At 37.9% G+C, this 21,100-nt stretch overlaps 1 protein-coding gene across 18 annotated transcripts in view; it reads right to left on the bottom strand.

Moving 5' to 3' along the window:
- The window catches only part of col25a1 (collagen type XXV alpha 1 chain), a 124,208-nt gene that overhangs the window by 25,179 nt on the left and 77,929 nt on the right, over window positions 1–21,100 (bottom strand). For 15 of the 18 annotated variants that reach the window (XM_028990391.1, XM_028989730.1, XM_028990852.1 and 12 more), the window contains exons 5-14: window positions 15,920–15,946; window positions 13,828–13,854; window positions 8,968–9,039; window positions 8,057–8,173; window positions 7,331–7,366; window positions 4,274–4,300; window positions 2,748–2,792; window positions 1,492–1,536; window positions 928–954; window positions 138–182 (exon numbers count right to left, since the gene is read on the bottom strand). In XM_028990391.1, the coding sequence (XP_028846224.1) occupies window positions 138–182; window positions 928–954; window positions 1,492–1,536; window positions 2,748–2,792; window positions 4,274–4,300; window positions 7,331–7,366; window positions 8,057–8,173; window positions 8,968–9,039; window positions 13,828–13,854; window positions 15,920–15,946 (468 nt within the window). Of the gene's footprint in view, window positions 1–137; window positions 183–927; window positions 955–1,491; window positions 1,537–2,747; window positions 2,793–4,273; window positions 4,301–7,330; window positions 7,367–8,056; window positions 8,174–8,967; window positions 9,040–10,097; window positions 10,158–13,827; window positions 13,855–15,919; window positions 15,947–21,100 lie in introns of all 18 variants that reach the window. The other 3 variants (XM_028990943.1, XM_028989651.1, XM_028989900.1) reach the window with 2 other exon arrangements.

Here is a 21,100-nt window from a genome sequence, read left to right as displayed (position 1 = left end):
GCACCCATGAATAACGACTCACAGAATTCATCATTGTATCTTAGATTACTACTACAGTGGCAGTTCAGTGAGTTATTTAGACATTTCTCTGTAAGACGTCCATGTTAAGAACATTTACAATAGACTTTAAAGCTTACCTTTTCACCTGCTTCACCTTTTGACCCTTCATCTCCCATATCACCCTACCAAAAAGACAAGCAGCATATTAGTGAAAATTCTAATCATACAGTAAGACCGCCACATGTATAGTTTAGAGTAAATGAGTTAATAATTGTTGTTGTGAATTCTTTCAATAATACATTTCAAATGACTACATGATATCAAATGCCTTCATATAATAAAATGTCAGAGTAAAACCATATCTTAACATGGACAATGGCGTTTGTGTGCTTGGTATCCCGCAGACTTCCCACAAAGTCTTCAATAAAGCCATCACTATTCTGATGAGTAGACACACCGAACAAGTAAGCCTTTTGTTTGGTCGCTGGGATGAGGGTGTGTGGTGTGTGACTAAGGTGAGTCATACACTTCCCTCCTACATCTTGAGGCCCCTGGAACTGGCCAGATATTTGCTTTCTCATTCATTCACAGCCAACAATTACGAATAAAGTCATTATCTTGAGATTAGCTGACTGTCTTTGTTCACCATAACAACTTGCCTCCTAATTGGCATAGATTAACTTTTCCATCAGACCACTGGAAACACAGAAACAATGGGCTACATCTAGCATGGGCAGGGTGAAAAATGCATCACCTACTATATTTTGTCAAAGAATCAGAGGGTTTAAGTGCCACAGACAACAACAGACTCAAATGTAGGCTGCATTTTCAGTGGGATTTTAATGATGCCAAAGCAGGCCAAAATGTACATAAGGCTCTAACAGAAAAAACACATGGCAATTAATTTAACAAGTAAAAAATCTTTACCTTCTCACCCCGTTCTCCCATTTCACCCTATTGGAAAAGAAAGCAGAGTGTGTTAAACATATAAATCTTGGGAGTTTTGTAGTAAATTGGGACTGCCCTGATTAGATCATATCTGGGGTTAAATTCGTATTCAATAAAAAAAAAAACGTATCGTGTTTCAGCTTCTTCTTCCCTTGGGGCATTTACTGAGAGAGACATTTTCCAAATATTGTCCTTCATTCTAAAGTAAACTCCCTCACACCCAGATGTGATGTATTACATGCATGCAAAAACAAGGTTGTGTTCTATTACATGCCCACATGTGCCAGAGTATAATTTAACAGAAATAATGATGAACTTGCCATGGTTTCCATGTATGCTCACTTTTTTACGGAAAAGTGCAGCTATGGGATGCATGTTCAGTGGATAATGACGTTTCCATTTCATTTGAATGGAATGGCAACTTTTTCAATCACAAAACACTATGATGCCAGTGGATGCTTGATCAGGTGTGGCATGAGAAGCACTTGATAATCTCACAATGTCATGATTTTCTGAGAATTCTCCCAGGCATGTGGCACAAACCTTAGCACCAGGAGTTCCATCTAATCCTGGTCTACCCATCTCCCCCTACAGACAGAATGCACAGTGTGACCTGCTCAGATTCTCTTCTTCTCTTATTTAATCTCAGATTCTCAATTTCTTTGTTTGCAAAGTAAAGTGATACACAACAATACTATGAGATTTACTGTATTACATTTTTCATTACATGTGGTAAAAACTATGGAAATACCAGCTCAAAATTAGCAATGGTGTGTTAATCACCCTCACATAGACTAGATTAAATCCACAGACAGAAGAAATAATTAACAATGAAAAAAATATATTATTTAGAAAATGATCAGTCTGTTCTAGGTGTTGGTGTGATTTAGTGACTTTTGGCCAAATTGTGATGCTAGATGACAGCAGGTCACCTCAAGAGGTAGAGACCTCTGTTCGGGTGGCTGAAGGGAACTCTACACAACATGGCTGGTCGAAGAATGTACAATATCATTGAATTGCAGGCATGTTTTTTTTATCTAGCAGCTCCCAAAGCATATTTTAAATTTCTTATACACATACATAATTGTTGATTGTTCAGATGGGCAGTGGTCTTTTGTTAATACCAGTCAATAGACTGCAGATATTTGGTACAAGCCAAGTGGGTAACACACTCGCCTATAAACCAGAAGACCCAGGTTCCAATCCCACTTACTACCATTGTGTCTAATTTCCTCCAGGGGGTCTGCTCCTGTAACTACTGATTGCCTTTAGGTTAACATTTGTCCATAATGTTGAAAATACAAGGAATAATAAAAGACCAATCAACTGAATATGATTCTTTGGGTGATATATATTTTATTAGATGCAATTGAGCTTAATTATTTGCATGAAATCTGCTTAAAGGACCATAAATAATCTGTTTTGGGTGAGATTGCTTACCAGGTATCAATTTCATGGGGCCACGCAATATACTCAAAAAAAAAAGAGCATGCCTACCTCGAATACATGGCTTTTCCATTAACATAGATGCTGTTAAGTGTCCAGTCATTTACATATTTGTGTTTATTCAATCCCTACTGTGCTCAAATATGCTTTGAAGACTATTAAGAATAGCAGTATCTTATATCTTGATCTAAATGCTTAAAAGTGAGGAGGTGAAAAGGTGAAAAGGAATATAGGCTTTGTGACCTTATCTAAGTCCTGAAATCCAAGTAGACAGACTAAACTGAATAGTCTTATATAGTCAGACATATCTCTCAGCCAGACTGAGCCATAAACAAACATAACATTTTTCTTACCTTCTGTCCATCAATGCCTGGAATACCTGGAGACCCTAATGACCCCTACAAGTAAAATAAACAGTCTGAAACAGTTGACTTGTTTTGGCTAGTTCATATTTAGAAAATAGAAAAATTCTTTATGAGTCTATACAATTTATATAATGAAAAGGAGCTAAAATGAGCTTCAGTCTAAACTGAAACAGGTTAAACTCTCTGTGACCCAGTGTGATTCCTTCTCAGCAACTGGCAAGTCCAAAAACACCCATTTCCCATGACACTGGAGCCAGTGCATGTCCTTGGATAAAGTTGGGAACCAGTCAGAACTGACCCAATGTTAGAGCACAGTGAGAGCTGGTGACATCACTACAACAACCACAATCAATACTCAACACTTACTATACAAATGGTAAAAAGCCCTAAATTGTGTTGTCAGACATTATCTAAAGTGGTATCACACAATCCATCCTCCTCTTTTAGCATCATGGTTTCAGACAAGCAAGGTTCTGGTACTTGTTTGAGTCAATTTAGGGGTACTGGCACCAAATAATGTTTCAGTCGAACAAAGCAGCATGCGTTTCAAATAGGGAACCACCACCGTGAAAAAAACAATGGCATCAACGCAGTGGAAAGAGGTAAAGAACGTCTGTTATGGAACAATCCAACCACGTAGTGCAAAACCAACTTTAGTGAACAAGTCACAAAAAGACACAAAAAGAGCTGAAATTAAGGCCAGACAGTCTTTGATTCATATATTTCACTCTGTTGATGATTTGATATATTCATGTATTATTGGTTTCATGTATCAGATTGTTCAGTGTTGTCTACTTTTACATTCATGACAGCACATTCGGTCATTACAGAAAAAATGAAACAAATGAAACAAAAAACATTTAAATTTTTTACAATTTTTTGTTTACTACATAGCCTCTTGCAAGGTTCCTGAGTCTTAATTTCGAGTATTAAGTTGTGTTCTACAATGTAAAATAGATGCATCAATTAGTATTTTATTTTGCCTGAACAATGTATAAGTGTGTATGTGTCCAAATAAGGACTGCTGGTGAACCCTTAATGTGTTAGTCATCAGCGTAGAAATGTCATTAAACCCTAGGGGCAACACAAGCTTGTCGACAGATGAGGATTCAGACGGGAAGTGTCTTATTAGGTTACTTTGAAAAACACTGGCAGCTACCTGCCAGGAGGAAAAGCTACATCTGCTGTCCACATCAGTCCCAGTGGGACAGTGAAACCTCTGCTTCAGCGCTCTGCTTTCTCTCCCTCTGTCTAACTCTATCACTCTCACAGTTGTTTTAATGTTATTTTTTCTAATAAATCCAGCCAAGCCTTTGTTAAGCCTCTCTGTGTGAAATTCAGAATAGCAGAACATAATGGTTTAATGACTATATGAAAATGACATTAAACTTTGGAAAAAATTAATCTTTTACACTTTCATGTGAACTTTATGTAAACCTTTTGAATTTATGAATGAAATAATTTTGAAGGAAAAGCTTAATTACATATTTTATGTAATATATTGTCAGCCATACCTTTGGTCCTTGAGGGCCCTCAGGTCCCTGGAAAAGAAGCAAAACACTACATGATGCAGTATGAAAACATTTTCCAAATGTTGCAGTATCAGGCATTCCATGCCTGAATTGATTCATGAATAAAGAATCTACTTTCATGTATCAGATCTCAGAATACATTTGTTACCCATATTTTTTTTTGTTACTCTATATTTTTCAGATAGATTTTGGATCTATCTTTACAGCTCTTTATTTATACCTTCACATTTACAAAAATAGGGAAAGGGGAAGAAATACCTGTTTTCCTTGCACACTCTAAACTTAAATGAGTGGTTTAGGGGTGAAGCTGTGAGAAATACTGTCCACCATGAACGCAAAAGTGCAAGTGCATTCATTGCACAGGAAGCATTTCGTACCCGCTAGGCTTCCTGTGACCATCAACCTGCAGAAGGCCGCTGAAGAGACCATTGCATGTGCATGGCCTCTGACGCATCTGCGCTTGCTCAAAGCATTTACACACCAGTGTTTGGACACAGTGATGAATTATGGCATCTACACTTGACACAGACCTGAAGCATCATATTCAAGACTCTTTGAAATGAGACAATTGCTAAATGCTCACAGTACACAGTACATAGAAAGGCCAGAAATGAGATTCTCCATATGTCTCCAGAGGTAATGTGTGGTCTGCTGACTAACAAACATTGCATTTCTCTCGCTTCATATTCCAAGCTAAACGAGGCTCTTGGCTAAATCTTTGTTTGCAGATTTAAAAAGCCATTCAGAAAAATACAAAAGCAGCGCTGATCTGTTTAAAAATTCCCATGATGAAAAAGCTGCATGCCATTGCCTTTCTTTTGCTTTAATGAACATCTTTAACCCATAAGTTGATGTTGTTCCTGTGTTTATCTGCAAAGTCCTTTTAACTCATGACTGAGGTTAGGGCATCCACTCCAATACTAATTAGTCTGGGGGTACCTGAGAGCACTCAATTACTTGTTTCACTGAAGGGACCTTTCAGAGCAAATAAAGGCCATTATGACTGACCTTGTAATGTGGGCAGTGTGTAGAGTTGCCTCTCTGTATTGTGCTGATAATGGTGTGCAATAAATGGGAAAAATAATTGCAATGCTTATTGCTGCAAGAGGAGAAGTATGACACAACTTTAGTAGGAAACTACTGGATTTATTTGTGATAACAGGGTCTCTTTTCAAAGGACATCACAGGACATCTAAATTACATGATGTTCCATATCTAGCCCTTTAAAATAAATTCTATCCTCCCCAGCCAACACATACACACACAAGGCAAGGCAAACTGTAAGCCCAACTGCAAACCACCTTTGGAAAGCAAAAGAGCCCTAAATTCCCCCCAGAGAGACCTTATGGCACTGATGATTATGAAAAGATGCATCCAAATATTTCCCCTTTTCCCTCTCCTCTCAGCTCTACAAGTGCTTAATCCTACTAACCAGCACCACATGTCCTGGATGTCTTTGGAAAACAATAGAATTCACTCTCCTCTCCTCTGTTACCATAGCCTACATGAAAATGTTACTCTACAGTATGTGGAAATGCCCCGATATTCACTAGCCATCCAGTCATATTCAAAATGTGCATCTAAATCTCAGTTTATTTTTCATATACCTTCATTTTAATATGTGAGGGAGAAGAGACAAATAATCTTGTCTTGCCCCGTCACGTTTCCCTGGTGGCTGCATATCTTTTTACAACTGCTGGGATGCATGCACACTAACTCCACTCTGTTTATGGGCAGATGGATCCCCTGATGATGACATTCCTTCTTGTTAAAAGTACATTAGTGTCACTGTTCACATAAACCACTGAAACATAAAGCCCACGGTTGTTCCTGAAGGAATGCAGAAGCCATTTTGCCTTAATTGAGAGTGATGTTGTGCTTCCAGGAGTTGATTTTAACCTGCCTCTGCCATATTTTCTTTCGTTAAATAATAGGACAAACTGCATAATTTAATAAACTGAAAAAACTACTTAGTGGTATGTGTGATCATCTCAGCAGATGTATAAAGATGTGTAAATAGTTTGGAAAGGTGTCCAAAATGGCAGAGCATTCTCGGGTGCACTTGAAAGTGAACTGGATTAAAAATGTATAAGTCTGAGTCTACACTGAGACAAAGGTTCCTGAGTCATCTTGACAGTGTAAATGACCTAATGTCATATGATCTTGAGGTATCAGCAAAATCTCTTGGAGTGAAAAGCACTCTCTTTCACTCAAACGTTCTTTCTTTTCCAGCCCTATAGTTGCAGTTATGGCATGGAGTTCTCTCCCTACCCCACAGGCACCCCCATGTTCCTTAATAGTACCAACACCCCCTTTCATTCCACCATCTATCTTGGCCATGGCTGACTTTGCAATACACATTGCATTTGCATTAGGGAACTTTGATTAAATGCATTGCTAAACAGCAAAAGCAATTCAGTTGCTGTTAATATGAAGAGTTTGGCCCTGTAATGGGTTTCATGTGTGAAACAAAACAATTGTAACAGAGTTTTCATGAAATGTACTCTTATGAGTCACAGAATGGTTTGAATGAATCAGACGAACCAAATCAATTTAACATGGAGCTTAAATACGGGTGCTCCAAATGAGGAGCAGCATTGTTAAGTAATTGATTTAACTGGCCTCATTGCTGTGGAATAGCTCATAAGTGGCACACTCTGCAGTGAATATCCTGTTTCATCACAATGGCTGTAAAATGTAAGACACATTGGTCTGAAATAATTTCTGAAACACATTAATTATTTTAAGAATAGAGGTATGAAATTAGAAAGGCCTCACAAAAAAAAAACCCAATATGCACTCTGATTCCATTCCTATATTTGTGTGTGTGACTAAATATAAAATCCACTTTGAATACATTAATGAAAACTGATTTATCTGTAAATAAGCACAATCACAATGTACTTACACCTAATATGCTAATAGTGTCATATTACATAATAAGAGGCTATGGTATTAATACAAATGCTATAATTAACATCATTGGAATAATGATTCTCTGAAAGGATTTATTGATGATTGTAGATATTGTCTGCTCACCATTGGGCCTAATTCTCCTGGGTTTCCTGCATCGCCCTGTAAATAAAATAAATTGTTTCTTTTTATTTCCATTTACCAAAAACCGAACAACAATACTCACTCACTCACTCACTCACACACTGTTATGAGTTACTGCAGTAGGTTGTAATCTTAAATGAAAGTATTGATTATACAATTCTTCATATGTAACTGGTATATTCTTCATTATTCCATTTAGGGGCTTTGCTCACATGCAAAGGCACTGAGTCATACAAGCAGTCCTTGCGCTGGACTAATCTTTTGGAAAAATCGAACAAGTCAAACAAGAGTCTTGTTTCAGTTCTGAAACAAGCATCTGGAAGAGTGGAAAAAAGTAATGATCTTAGTTGGAATGAAACAAATAAACAACACTTAATATATTTACACTTCAGTTTTCGGGTACTGCCAGAAGAACAGAAATCATTTTAGATCCTGGAAAAGTTGACTGAATAATTGACTGGTGTGTTTTTTTTTCTTTAGACCTTCTCTGAATATACATAAATTTGCACACAATGACACTGACAGCCCAGCACACATGGAATGAGTTACATTTTAAAAAGAAGATAAATATAAATCTGAAGAGCGAGGCAAAATCCTTCTTTTTTCTGATGTACAGTAGAAGGAGAAGCCAGTCTGAGTGTGGGTCACTTTGCCTTTATAACCTTGTCTCCTGTTGTGCATTTGTTTGATGAATTGGGAAGTACTTACAGGGAGCCCAGGTAAACCCCTGGGTCCATCTTTGCCGGTGTCCCCTGGGGGTCCTCTTGGCCCAGGTGGGCCTGGAGGCCCTGGTGGGCCGGGTGGTCCTGCCTGTCCTTGATCTCCCTGTGGATAAAATGTACATCAAGCTCTGCAAGAATATTCATTAGGAGCAGAAGAAAATTGGTTAGTAGAGAAAGCTGAGACAAAGATTAGTTCTAACTTTTTTAAAGAGGTACTAACAGGCATGAGACATTCTGATTTATTATTCCTCACACACCGAAGATTCTAAAAGTAATTAGACATGATTACTCTCAGAGCTGAAGATAATGATTTTGAGCCTTCAGTCTTTTTTACACTGTCAACATGGATTTTATGTTATTTAGAACAGAGAAACTGTCCTAACAAATTATGATGACAAAACGACTAAAGAATTTATGAGCCTTGCTGACATTGTTAAAAATGTTAGTTGTCACTATGTGTCAGATCACATCCTGTAGCTGCACTCGTGATTTTCCCGTTTAGCAGCCTCTGTTGTTTACTATGGCTGTCAGTTAAAAATCTCCAAAAACCTGAAAGTTGGTGTGAAAATGGGCATAATAATCTATATTTCACTCACATGGCTCCAACCTAAAGCAGGCTTTATTGTTAATTGTTGTTGCAGCAACTGGGCCAGTTGTGCACAAATAAGTGTAATTGGGAGAAGATGCCCTATATGTGGTACTATCAAACCTGATGGCCCTCAAAAACACTATATACAGATTATTTACAGCGCTTGTAGAATTTATTTCTAGTTCCAATTTTCAATCTGACAACCGTATATTCCTACAGAGTGGCAGCCAGGGAGACTGAACAGGAGTGTGGATCTCAGAGGAAAAGCATCTTGGAATAGTAAGGAAAAGAGTGAGGACAGGCACTACCTTAATGAGCCGGCGTTTAATGAGCTGCTGATCAGCGGAAAGAAAGCCATGATTGATCTTAGGGAAGACCATCTGAGCAGGTGTCAAGGATCAAGAGGTTGGAGGTCAGAGGTGAGAGAGGTTGAAGAGGATATAGTCGAATGAGTTCCCGGAAAAAGAGGAAAAGGAACAGGACAAGGAAATAAAAGCAAAAATAGATTAGATGTGGGCCCAGGTTTGGCACCTCAGAACAGTGTCTTCACTGACCGGCAGAAATCCTCACTTTTCCACTGTGGCAACCTCGGAAGTCTGGGCCTAATTTTGTGCCATAACCCACAATTGTGACTTCAGGGGTGGCAGGACAGCATATTTATTTTGCCAATCTAGGAAAAATGGGAACTTCTGCCCAATGAAAGCACTGTCATTACAGTCATGCTTAGTGCCAAGTCATACCCAAGGAGCTGCACACAATGATTAGGCAACACTGACCTTCAAAACTATAATTAGGTCCTTATGGACAGTAACCCTGCAAAGGTTTATACTGGCCACCTCGTATTAAGACTGCTTTTAAATGGCAACATTTACAAGGTGATTTTAGATACTTTCCATATATATATATTGCCACTATAAATGCAGCTCTTGAACAAGAGGGGACCACCATTGCCCAGGGGGTTGAGACCTCAACAGCCCATAGAAAATGGTTGATTGGATGGAGAGATTTGTGGAAAACCATGGGCATCAATAAAATTTTTGCCACTTCAAATTTATCATTTAATATGCCTTACTTCAGTTCTTTCCACTTATTTAACACCAGTGGATGACAGCCAGACCATGTCTTGGTTAGAAAATGTAAATCCTGTTTCTATTCAACTGCGCATTATGAAAAGATACCTTCACTGTAGGATCTACTGCTTTCATTGGCCCCTGGCATCTCACATGGAAAGGAAACCCCCAGTTCTTGTTAAAAAAATCATGGCAGCTTAGGTCTAGGATGATAATTGATGTTTGTTTGATTAATTAGACCTCCTTGTGCCTGGCCTGGCTCTCTCATCAACTGGGCCCAGGGGATAAGTGTGCCTTCAACATGTTAAGTCTCAATGTGTGCGACCATCCTCAGGGTCTCACTCCGCAGCTAAGCCATTGCAACAAACCTTCATGGTCAGGATCTGATTGCTGTGCAAAGCAGCCAGGGTGGGCAGACCAGGGAGTCCCTAAAGACAGACAAAATGGCATGGCAGACACCACCACACAAAACGCAAACAAGAACATCGGCACACATATACAACATCTGAGGAGTTGAGCGGTGCCCTGGCTCAGACAAAATATAAAATGTCTCAAAGTTTAGCAAATCATTCTTCATGTTGATTATGTGGCTTTAAAACCCAACATTTTCCTGCTAGCAGTGGAGTCAAGAGTCTTGATTAGACCTGTACTGTTCTGAAATCAATCTTAAAAAATATTTTGCCTGACTAGTATGAAGTGCAGTAGCCAATTAGGAGTTTTTTCTTTGTGTTGTGGCAAACACCTGACAATTCGGATCAAAAAGATTTGTAAAGTGAAATGATTTATGACTTTATAATCAGTTCAGATATTCTCACAGGGTGGCAAGTAGCTTTTGCATCATTGCTTTTCCTGTCCTATCGTGACAGTGTCGAAGACTCATCACATGCTGAATTAGCCTTATTTCCATGTCAAGATGAAACACTATAATCAGCCTGCAATTACCTGACAGAGCTGTAAAACAAATTGACCTGCAGCTTTTCACTGTATCAGATTATGACTCACGCATCACCATTTTATGGCACCATCATTCACTCGAGAGATAGTTGAGTATATGTAGCTAAGTATAATGAGTTTATAAAGCTACACCAAACAAATGAATAACTGTCTACAACGATGGTGCGCCACATCACCTCTATAAAAATTTTAGCCAAATGCAGGATGTAAATTGCATATTATTCTGTATTTTGGAGGAAGAGATTATTTGCCTTGACAATTTTAGTATTCTGCATAAAGAGAACTGGGCAGTTAACATTTCCCACAAGTTACTAGCTCATAGCCACAAGTGTCTTTTGGTCAATAATGGGCAAGAACACAGGAGCACTGCAACAGTTATTTATTTATTTAGCAAAAGCTCAATCCTTCGTGCTTCATAAAACTCTATCATAAACCTGGCAATCGCTTCCCAGTACTGTGTCCTGTTAGTTTAACAATCAGTTTGATCAATTTGCTCAGAGACAGTGAGATTTAATCCTGATCTCCCTACCTTTTTTTACGAGCTGCATGAGATTGATTTATGATGCCTGCGGCCTCAGCACACCACAGGCTTGGCTACAGCCTTCTACCATCAACAAGACTGAAACTGAACTTCTGTTCTCACAGTGTTGGGAAAGAAGGCAACCATTTCCAGGCCTGCCAGAAAATGTCATTTTTCCCTAGAGAAAAAAAGACTTTAGCTATGGCTAGATGCTGATTAGTGCAATCTTGGAAATGAAGATGCTTAATTTAATCAATAGTCCTTGCACTTTAACATGTTGATCTCAGGTACATATATATTTCTATATGTCTATAAATAATATCAGATATGAAATTAATATGAAACATCTCTTCTGTTTCATTTATATTGATGACTGAAACTGTTTCATCAAATGAGCTGCTTCGGAGAAAATGAAAACCAGATCTTATTGATATTCCCTCAACCCTTCGCTTTATACAATAGATTAAGAATGCATGGGTTAGTATTGAGCTCATTTTTACAATTTGGCCAGCAGTCATGCAAGGTAGGGTCACTTTGTAGATTTCTTTACATAAAGGAATATATTCATTCTGTTACACAAAGTTCCCCCAAAAGTACATTTTTTTAGATGTCTAGGCGAAGTCTTCAAATCTAATATTTTAAAGTCTGCAAAATGATAAATGTTGATGGTCAACCTTATTAGCCATAATCAATAAAAAAATCAATGAAATGATATTGGAAAAATCTGTGAAAAGGTGTCCCTAAAATATATATTTTTTGCATTGTGGATGTGGTTTTATTCAACTGCCAAATTTGTAAAATAGGTTATATCAGTTATAACTATTTTACTCAAAACTATGTATTTCTTTCAAACCAGAGTATAAACGACATGAAGGGCAAAGAGTTGGTCTCTGCTCAGTAAATCATTAAATTGCAGTGGACCCTGCTGACTGTACGAGGAGTGACCATTTGGTTTGTTGATGCTCACCTACTGACCTTGTGACCTAAGGGCCAGAAGCTCTGAAATGACTGACAGGACACAGGACAGATCCTCTGGCAGTCATCTAGTTATTGTAGTCCCATTACATATTAAATTAGGAATATTTACTTCAAAATATGTGATGTAAATAAATAGCTCAGAATGAAAAAGCATAACAAATTAAACAATCACTCTCAATAAATCCATTTTTGATGTTGTAGTCAAGTTTTTGTACATCTTTTTAAGTATGTCTTTTCATATTTCAGAATCCTTCATCAAGCAAGTCTCTATTATTTTACTCCACCACATCTATAGTCTAATTCAACGTGCAAAGTCAATATGTCATTTTAGTGGATAATTTGATTTGGTTTGTCCGGCTTTATTCCTAGTCCCATGAGTACACAGCAAAGATGATGGCCATAATTAGACAAACACTGAGCTTTAAATCTCTGTTTATTTGTATGAAGAGATGGATGGAATGGAGGCAGCCAGAGGACTTCTCCTTTGCAGGTCTAGATTCTCCAAATGTGAAGTGAGCTCCTTCACGCTGGGTGATTTTAACATGCAGACAAATTATGGACTGATCCCAGACGCTCTGTCTGGATGAAAAATCAAACTTAATCCAATGAAGGGGTAGGAATTTGCAAACGCTTTGTCTTTTGTTTTCCCAGTTGGTCTCACGCAAACTCTGACAGCAGTCTAGAGAACATACTGCAAAGAAACTTTCACCAGCACTTGAAGGAAGTCTTCATTACTGGTCACACATGGTTAAACTTGAGATGTGAGAAAATACGAAAACACATGGTGTCTCTTTTGGTATTCTTGTGGCCAGAAGGAAGGGAGTTGGACTCAGGGATGCTGAGTTCACAAATCAAATTCACAACTGTGGGGTTTCTGGACATAATTAGACACTAATTTGCCTCAGGAAGGATTTTGTCATCAGTCCAAACATGCAGTGTCTTTTCAGGCAGGTTGGACAACAGGGTCAAATGTGATTAACGCCAGGAGCACTGGTGGACCAATGACCCAAAAACTGCAACTATCGGTTACGGCTATCACACTCCGCTGCCTAGGGCAAATCAATTACAGGCACTTAGAGCAATGCTGACCACATAGTTTGCCAGTGATGGATGTCTCCCCTCCGACCCCCCTGAAAAGTGTTCATCAACAGAGAAAGGGAGACGCAGATGTTTTAGGGACCATGACAGTGAGCCCAGTTAATGCAGTAAAAATTACACAAACTTTGAGCTGCTTTCTCTGGCAAGTCGTGAGACCTTTTACTGAGGTACAGCTAAAGAAAACTCTACTCTACAGTTTATGCAAGCCTTAACCATACACAAAAGCAGGGGTCCTTGATTTTAGTATAAAATTTAATTAAGAATTAAGAATTAAGAAAGTAAACCAAACAGATGTAGCAGATTTTTTGTGAATGTGCCATTGAGCAGCTGAAAGCAGCCTCAAAGCCCCCATTTTCCATCAAAAGCACTGAGGCATCTTCTGGTTATTGATCCCAAATTCACATCTGCCTGATTCTTTAACAAGCTCAAGCAAACAGCATCTGCAGAATTCAACATATTTCAAACATGTGCACCATAATTCAATTCAGGAGATAAACAAGAAAGGCACATTCATGGGCACAACAGTGAGAGCTGCAAAGACCACATACCCGCGGCCCCTGGTCACCTTGATCTCCCTAGAAGAACAGAAAAGATTTTCAGTTTGGGTTTTATAGTGACAGCCCTACACACACAAAAAGTGTCCATTGTGGTGAGTAAAATAAAACTGGTGAAACATCAGAAGTGATTTTGGGTTGATTGTAGGGGCATAGGTTTGGGCATATGTGTGTATTTGCAGGTACGCAAACACAATGTGTTTCTTCACATGTATGTGGGTATTTGTTGTGTATGAGTGTGTATAAATGCATGCATGTGTGTTTTGTGTGCCTTCAAGCGTGTATTTGTATTCAAAATGCTTATTTTGGGATACAAATATGCTCACAGCAATGGTAATATTATAATGATGGCACCCCAAAGGAAAATTTACATATGAAGGCTGAATAATAATAATTATTTAAAAGTGCATTTGGTAACTGTGGTTAAGTTCAGGTTGACTTTATTTTAAAGTGGTTATTGTCATGACCTCACACCTCCAAAGTCATGAGTCTGAACCCGGGCTCCTGCTTTGTCTGTCAGATTTTGCTTGGTGACTGAATTGGCCATAAGTGTGTTTGTTCTTAGTGTCCTGACCTCAATCCAGCTCTCGATTCAGTGGTTATGTATAGTGAGTGAGTGAGTCTTAACTAGCAGCTATTGCATATTTACTATATACAACACATTTATCACATCAGGCTCATAAGCTGATATCAGAATCATTATGCTTAGTGAGTTGCCTCTGTGTGTGTGTGTGTGTGTGTGTGTGTGTGTGTGTGTGTGTGTATATATACACACACACACACACATACACTCACTTGTTTTTCATTCATTTTAGAGACCATGCAAAACAGGATTTTCAAATTGGCGAAACTAATTGAAGTGATAAATGTGAAAGCAGCAGATTTCTGAAGAGAGGGGTGAACTGCTTCTAACTTGGCAAGCCTTCACAGCTCGGGGGTTTGTGGTTGAAGTTACAACAAACACCGCATAGCAATGACTCAAGTTGGACAACTTTTGAAATTCTGTGCAAGTGTATCCAATTAAATGACTGTCTTTTATCAATTTTGTGGACTCTCCTATTTTATAAATGAGAGCTGCTTCCCATGTCCACATATTTAGGGTAGTATTTTCCATTCTTGAGTGTGTCTATGTTTGCTCTGAAAGAATTGCAAAAGTTTTCAGAAAGAGCAGTGCAATCTTTGGAAATAGTTTTATTATTAGTCTTTACCACACTTAAATATAAACACATTGATTATTCCATTTCCATTTTTTTGTATTGCTGAATGACTGTGAAACAACTCTCCATCTGACTGGTTTTAATCTCTCCATGTGGTACGCCTTGGTAAAGATTGGTGGCCGGTCCCTCAGACTAATAAAAAGATAGTGTGGTTACTTCTAGCGTTCGGCATCCGTTTTATAGAGAGAGTTGTGACGAAGCGTTAAAGCACTTCAGAGTTAGGCCTGGTGTTGTGGCATTAATGGTAGTGTGCTCAGGATTTGAGAACAGCATGGGGGTTTTAAAAATCAGGACAAGAGGTTGAGGTCAGGACAATGGGAATGGGAAACAGTGAGGAAATACAAGCAGGAAAATTCTTCATAGAATAAAATATAATTAAGAATAAAGTGGAAGCATGTTCAGTTTTTTTGTGCTGTAGAAAATCTGATAGATATATTTGTTCATCCAGGTGTTTTTTGAGGTTTGTGTTGAATTGAGCTATTTTGTGAAATGTTACAATTAACATTTAAATTGTGAATAATAGCTTTGGATAACTCAAAGGGGGAGATAAAACCTATACTCTTATATAACAGGGGTGGGTATCACATACTATCCTACATAAAAAAACGTCATTTGAATACATTGCTTACAATAGTAATGATATCATAATACTGATGATTGTGTAATACTTGATATACAGCAAGACAAGATCTCTCAAGTTCATCTCAGACCCATTTTAATAACCATGTAAACTTTTAAAATGTTTACATTCAATTGGAATTTTTTTAAAATCGTAGTTTTACAGCTTTATTGTAGCTCTGATTCCCTTCTCTCCAAGCTACAGATACTGTTTTATTTATTAATTTTAAATCACTGCAAATTTCACTTACCTTGTCACCTTTTGGACCTGGTGGACCCTGTTGAAAAAAAAGGAGCACTCAATAGTAATAATAATACATTTTATGTGTCACGGCAAAACAAGTCAGGTGGAATGATGGACGTAAATGCACAACTACTACAAAGGGGTTTTAATACACAACAAGACATGACTAACAAGGACAAGCAATGACCCGACAAGAACACGAAACAACAGGCAACCATTTATAACAATAACATAACACTGCAAACAATCGTGAATCCTGGGATGACAGCAACACATGAAACGGATCAAGAAGCCTGGGCACCCCTCCGGAGTCAGGTCATGACATTATGTTATGTACAGGACAGAAGTCCAGATAATCACACAAAACATAGAACAGTGCAAAGGTAAAACAGACATAGTTTTTTGTATCCTTCAGGAAGCAATATATTTACGTTATTTTTTTATTAAACAATAGTCCTTCCCATTTCTGATAAAATTCTGCTGGACTGTGTACAAAGGCCTACATCTTCTTTTCTCTTTCCCTACAATATTGCATTTCACACATTGTGTATTTGTGCAGATACAGTATTTTTTTTAGCTTAATAGGGCAGTATGTTCATGGTGGCTTCTGGCTTTTGTCTGTAGACAGCAAGCTGCAGATTTGCGAGATAAAGAACACAGACTGTGTCTAATCACTGCATCTGTGTATAATTGCTGGATCCATGTGTGACTTGTGGCCCAGGAGAAAGTGAGCTTGTAGAAATTCATGAGGAACCAAGAAACTTGTCCTAGTTTAACCATCTTGCACAATCATGGGTCACAGTGAAATAACATTTGTTGACAAGTGAAGTGATTGTCATTAAGAAACACTGCAGCTCAGTGCACTGTGCACACAATGAAATGTGTCTGCATTTAACCAATCACCCTTATTGAGCATCTTAGCAGGGAGCAGTGCTTTGCTCACCTCAGTGGCACCTTGGTGGTTCTGGATTCAAACCAGCAACCTTCCGATTATGGGTCCGTTTCCTTACCCGCTAGGCCAACACCCACAAACACATTTTATACACTAAAACATATAGCTAAACATATAATTTGCAACATGATTTGCAAGTAGGTTTATGAACATTTTAGTCAAGACTTTCTTAAAACAAAGCCACTTCCATAGACCACAGACACATAAAAAAAATGCTGAGCTGACTCAAGCTACTGATTTCAGCTTTACAGCCCACTTGTCTCATCTGACACATAAAATCTTGGTGGAGAAGAGACCACTCTGCACCTCAGTTATTACAGGCCTCAGGGATTACTTTATAGCTCCCATGATATTTAATATAAGTCTAATCGTTTTCAGTTTCATCATAGCACCACATCAAAAAAGGACAAAAATTAAGGGCAAGGTTTACTAAACATAACCAAAAGTATCTAACATATTTAGCTTTGCTGTACAGATTTCATTATAATGTTGTCTCTGCATTAACAACATATGACAAATAAAACTGAAACTGAACAAAACAAAAGCTGATTCCAGACACCCAGAACCAGCATTTCCAAACGGTTTTATTTTTGCACACATTTTCCTTTGACCCGTTCTAAAACTACATTTTTCATTATTTTGGGCAAGGTAATAAGCCTATAAGAATGCAAATATAAATAAAATAGAATGCCTTTTCCAAAGCAAACATTTCTACTATTAATACAGTTATCTTACAAGTAGTGAGTAAAGGTTTGACAGGAACAAGTTCAGTTCCATTCTACCATCTTTTATCACTGTTTATTAAAGCCATAAATAATATGGCATATTTTTTATTTGGTAACCAGAAACTAATAAATCAGCTCTGGGTGGGATAAAATTAATAATAATGATCAATTCAGCACTAGTTGTGAAAAGATACTGCTGTGCCGGACTTGACCACCAGAGGGTAAAAACAGAGGTTCCTGTATGTGTGATGCAGTGTTATTTCAGTATGAAACTAATTTGCAATGTTTGGTTTGCATTAAGATGCATTTAAATCTACAATATTTTGTTCATTCAGTCATAAACAATGTGCTTGTGTCCTCTATTCAAGATCAGGTCAAGCAGTCATGCCCCCAGTAGCTTTGTATGAAAAAGGAAACACAGGTCTTACATTTATATGTCTGGTAACTAACAGCAAAGCCACATAGGAAAATGAATCTCTGGCTCCCCACAGTTCTCATTTCTGATAAAGAGGATACACTTAATGTTAATAAAACATGATAAATTCTCAAAAAACATAGGTTGTCTGTCTTCTTTTATCCTCTTTCTATGATTTGTGAGCACTCTGATGGGTTCTTGTGGCATATTAGGGTAGAATGATGGAATGAGGTATGCACTATGATCAAGAGCTTATTATGTCTTACTGAGTTTGACTTGGCTTGAAACTTCTCGGAGACAGACCATTTATGGGGGAGGGGGTATAGCCAAATCAATCTGACAGAGGAAATTTGTTTTCCCAGAATACCAATTTGGCTTCCAGGGAGGAATTCACCATATAAATTATTTCCAGTAAACCCTGAATCAAACCTATTCCATCCTTGCAATCAAACTTTCTCTATATTTTCTAAGCTTGCAATAAATGAATAAATGCATATTTTTGATTAGCTTTGACATAAACTGCCTGCCTTGCTACATCTGTAGTCTGTTCATTTAAGTCTATGGTTGTGATTGTGTATTCATGAAGTAGTTATAATTGCACAGTCTTTAAATCTGACAGGAGGAGTATTGTATTCACAAAAGTGAGTACACCCCTCACATTTTAAAAATATTTAATTAGGACTTTCCTTGGGGCAACACTGAAGACATGACACTTTGCAACAATGTAAAGTAGTCAGTAAACTGTTTGTTTGTGATTGTAAATGTATAAACCACTGGCAACAAAAGTGAGAACACTCTTGAGTAAATAATTGTGGAAAATTCGCCCTTTTCGCTTCCTGGTGTCATGGGTCTCAAGTGTGAATGGGGAGCATGTGTGTTAAACTTATTGCTCTTACACTCTCTCAAACTGGAAAAGATCTCTCTGAAAATCTGAAAAAAAATATTGTTGCTCTACATAAGGATAGCCTAAGCTATAAGAAAATCGCCAAAACCCTGAAACTGAGCTTAAATACAGCAGTTTAGCAATACAGGTTCCACTCAGAACAGGCGTCAACTGCTCAGCATCATATCCAGAGGTGGTCTTTTGAAAATAGATGTATTAGTGCTGCCAGCTTTGGGGTACTAAATATGGTTTGCAAAATGAATGAGAGCAAGAAGAGACGTTATTTCCTCTTATTTAATCATGTTATTATATTGCATTTTCTGTTTCCTGTATTTTCATCCAGTCGCACAGATCACTTCCGCAAACACAATCACATCGATTTCAGATACTTCTGATGGCTGAGCAGAAGAGGCTGGGAGAAAATGACAAAGCACTTTTTGGATGCATTTCTTTAAAATGAAGTGAAAAAAGAAAACAGAAAGTGTGGTCAAAAAACATGGAAAAAATCGTCTGGAAAGGTTGTAGTGTATTCTTGAGTCTGTAAGGTAACAATAATATAACTACATAAAAGTGAATTTCTTATCATGAAATTCAAGTAGGCTCAAAGAGGCTTTTTTGAAGTGCGAATATACAATACAACAGTACAATCAGTCCAACTGCTTTATTGCTTATAACTACACAGCCTCACTGTTAAACTGTTATAAATGTAACAGTTAAATTACCTTTCATGGAAAATATTAAAAAGTAGGTAAATATTCCTGCACTCACAATGAAAAAGAGTCATGGATTAAGATTAAAAATGAGTGGATGTAATAGGGGTGCTGAAATTAATCATATAATCGACACATCGCGATGCAGAAGTAAACGATTCTGCATCGATGCGGCACAGAAAATATAGATTTTATCATAATAACGTTACTTGGTAGTTTTCTGGCAGCGGCATAGAAATTCTCATTGAAAAGTAGTGCTGGTTGTGACTGTGGCAGCCTGATCGGGTGACCAATAGAATCAAAGTGGGTGAGTGTTCTTTCTGCCACTTTGAAAAAACACACAAGGGGGAATGGAGGAAAAGCTGATCTTAACAGTCTCTGAGTGTTCAGAGATCTACAACACAACATTATCATCTTATCAGGAGTTTAGAAAACCATGCATATTTTTTTGCGCTGAGCATGGTGATCACAGCACATGCCATGTTCGGTCTGAAAGCGGCTTTGGATTTTCTCCAATGAGCAGAAAACCTGTGTGACATTTGTGGCTTCAGATTGTAACCGGTTTGGGTCAATGTACAGTGAAGGAAACTCTAAAAAGAAAGGAGGTGCACTGGGAAGAAAGAGAATCTCATGCCGCTGCTGGGGTTTTCATCACACTAGCTATTTATTGTGCTTAGAGCACCTCATTTCTACCACACCAGGGTATTTATATTTGTGGCATTTGGCACTTGTCAGCATGGGCAATGGGCAAATGTCGGTAACCACTCGTACATGAGACGTACAAAACTATACTGCTTTTATGTAATACAAAATTAAATAATAAAAGAGACCACAAGAGCTTGGTGGAGAGTCGATCTGCATCAGGACCAGGGCAGAACGCTATCTCTTCCCACAGCATAGTGCCATGCGAATTTAAAGGAGAAGTACCAGTATATACAACTGTTACAAGGTGAGTGTGGACTGAAGAGCAACAGTTTTTGTTCTCAAAGCGTCCACACAGGGGTACGAGACCTAAACTCTTGTATTTGAAAACATCATGTGACAACGTAGAAAATTTATGGGATGCGACTCGTGATGCATCGATATGGAGGCATTGAACCTTCATTGGTCTTACAATTCAATTTGATTAAAATTGCAATAAATTATTATAATTATCAATGTCAAAACGTATCAGACCTAGAATTTTTGGTCTTGAAAGAGGAAGCTCCAATTCGATTACTGTTATTGTTAATAGGCTGTTGAGAGTTTATGTCAAATCTGAATGCTCTTTAGGAAGGTCATCTATTATAGTATGTGATGACTTCAATAAGGACCAGCTCTTACAAAGAAATAAGCCAATATTTTCTGCTTTTCAAAAGAAGGTATACAATCATTAAAAAGTGCCACAACAGAGAATATTTGTTCTCAGCTGAAAGAAAAATATACAGTGTGGCATAATGTTAACTTAATATACCTGGGTGGTAGTAGCCTAGTGAGTAACACATTCGCCTATGAACCAGAAGA

Source organism: Denticeps clupeoides, chromosome 1 (assembly GCF_900700375.1).
Source record: "Denticeps clupeoides chromosome 1, fDenClu1.1, whole genome shotgun sequence".
In the NCBI taxonomy this organism is placed as follows: domain Eukaryota; kingdom Metazoa; phylum Chordata; class Actinopteri; order Clupeiformes; family Denticipitidae; genus Denticeps; species Denticeps clupeoides.
The sequence above is the reverse complement of the archived record's forward strand: the minus strand, read 5'-3'. Positions and strand labels throughout refer to the sequence as shown.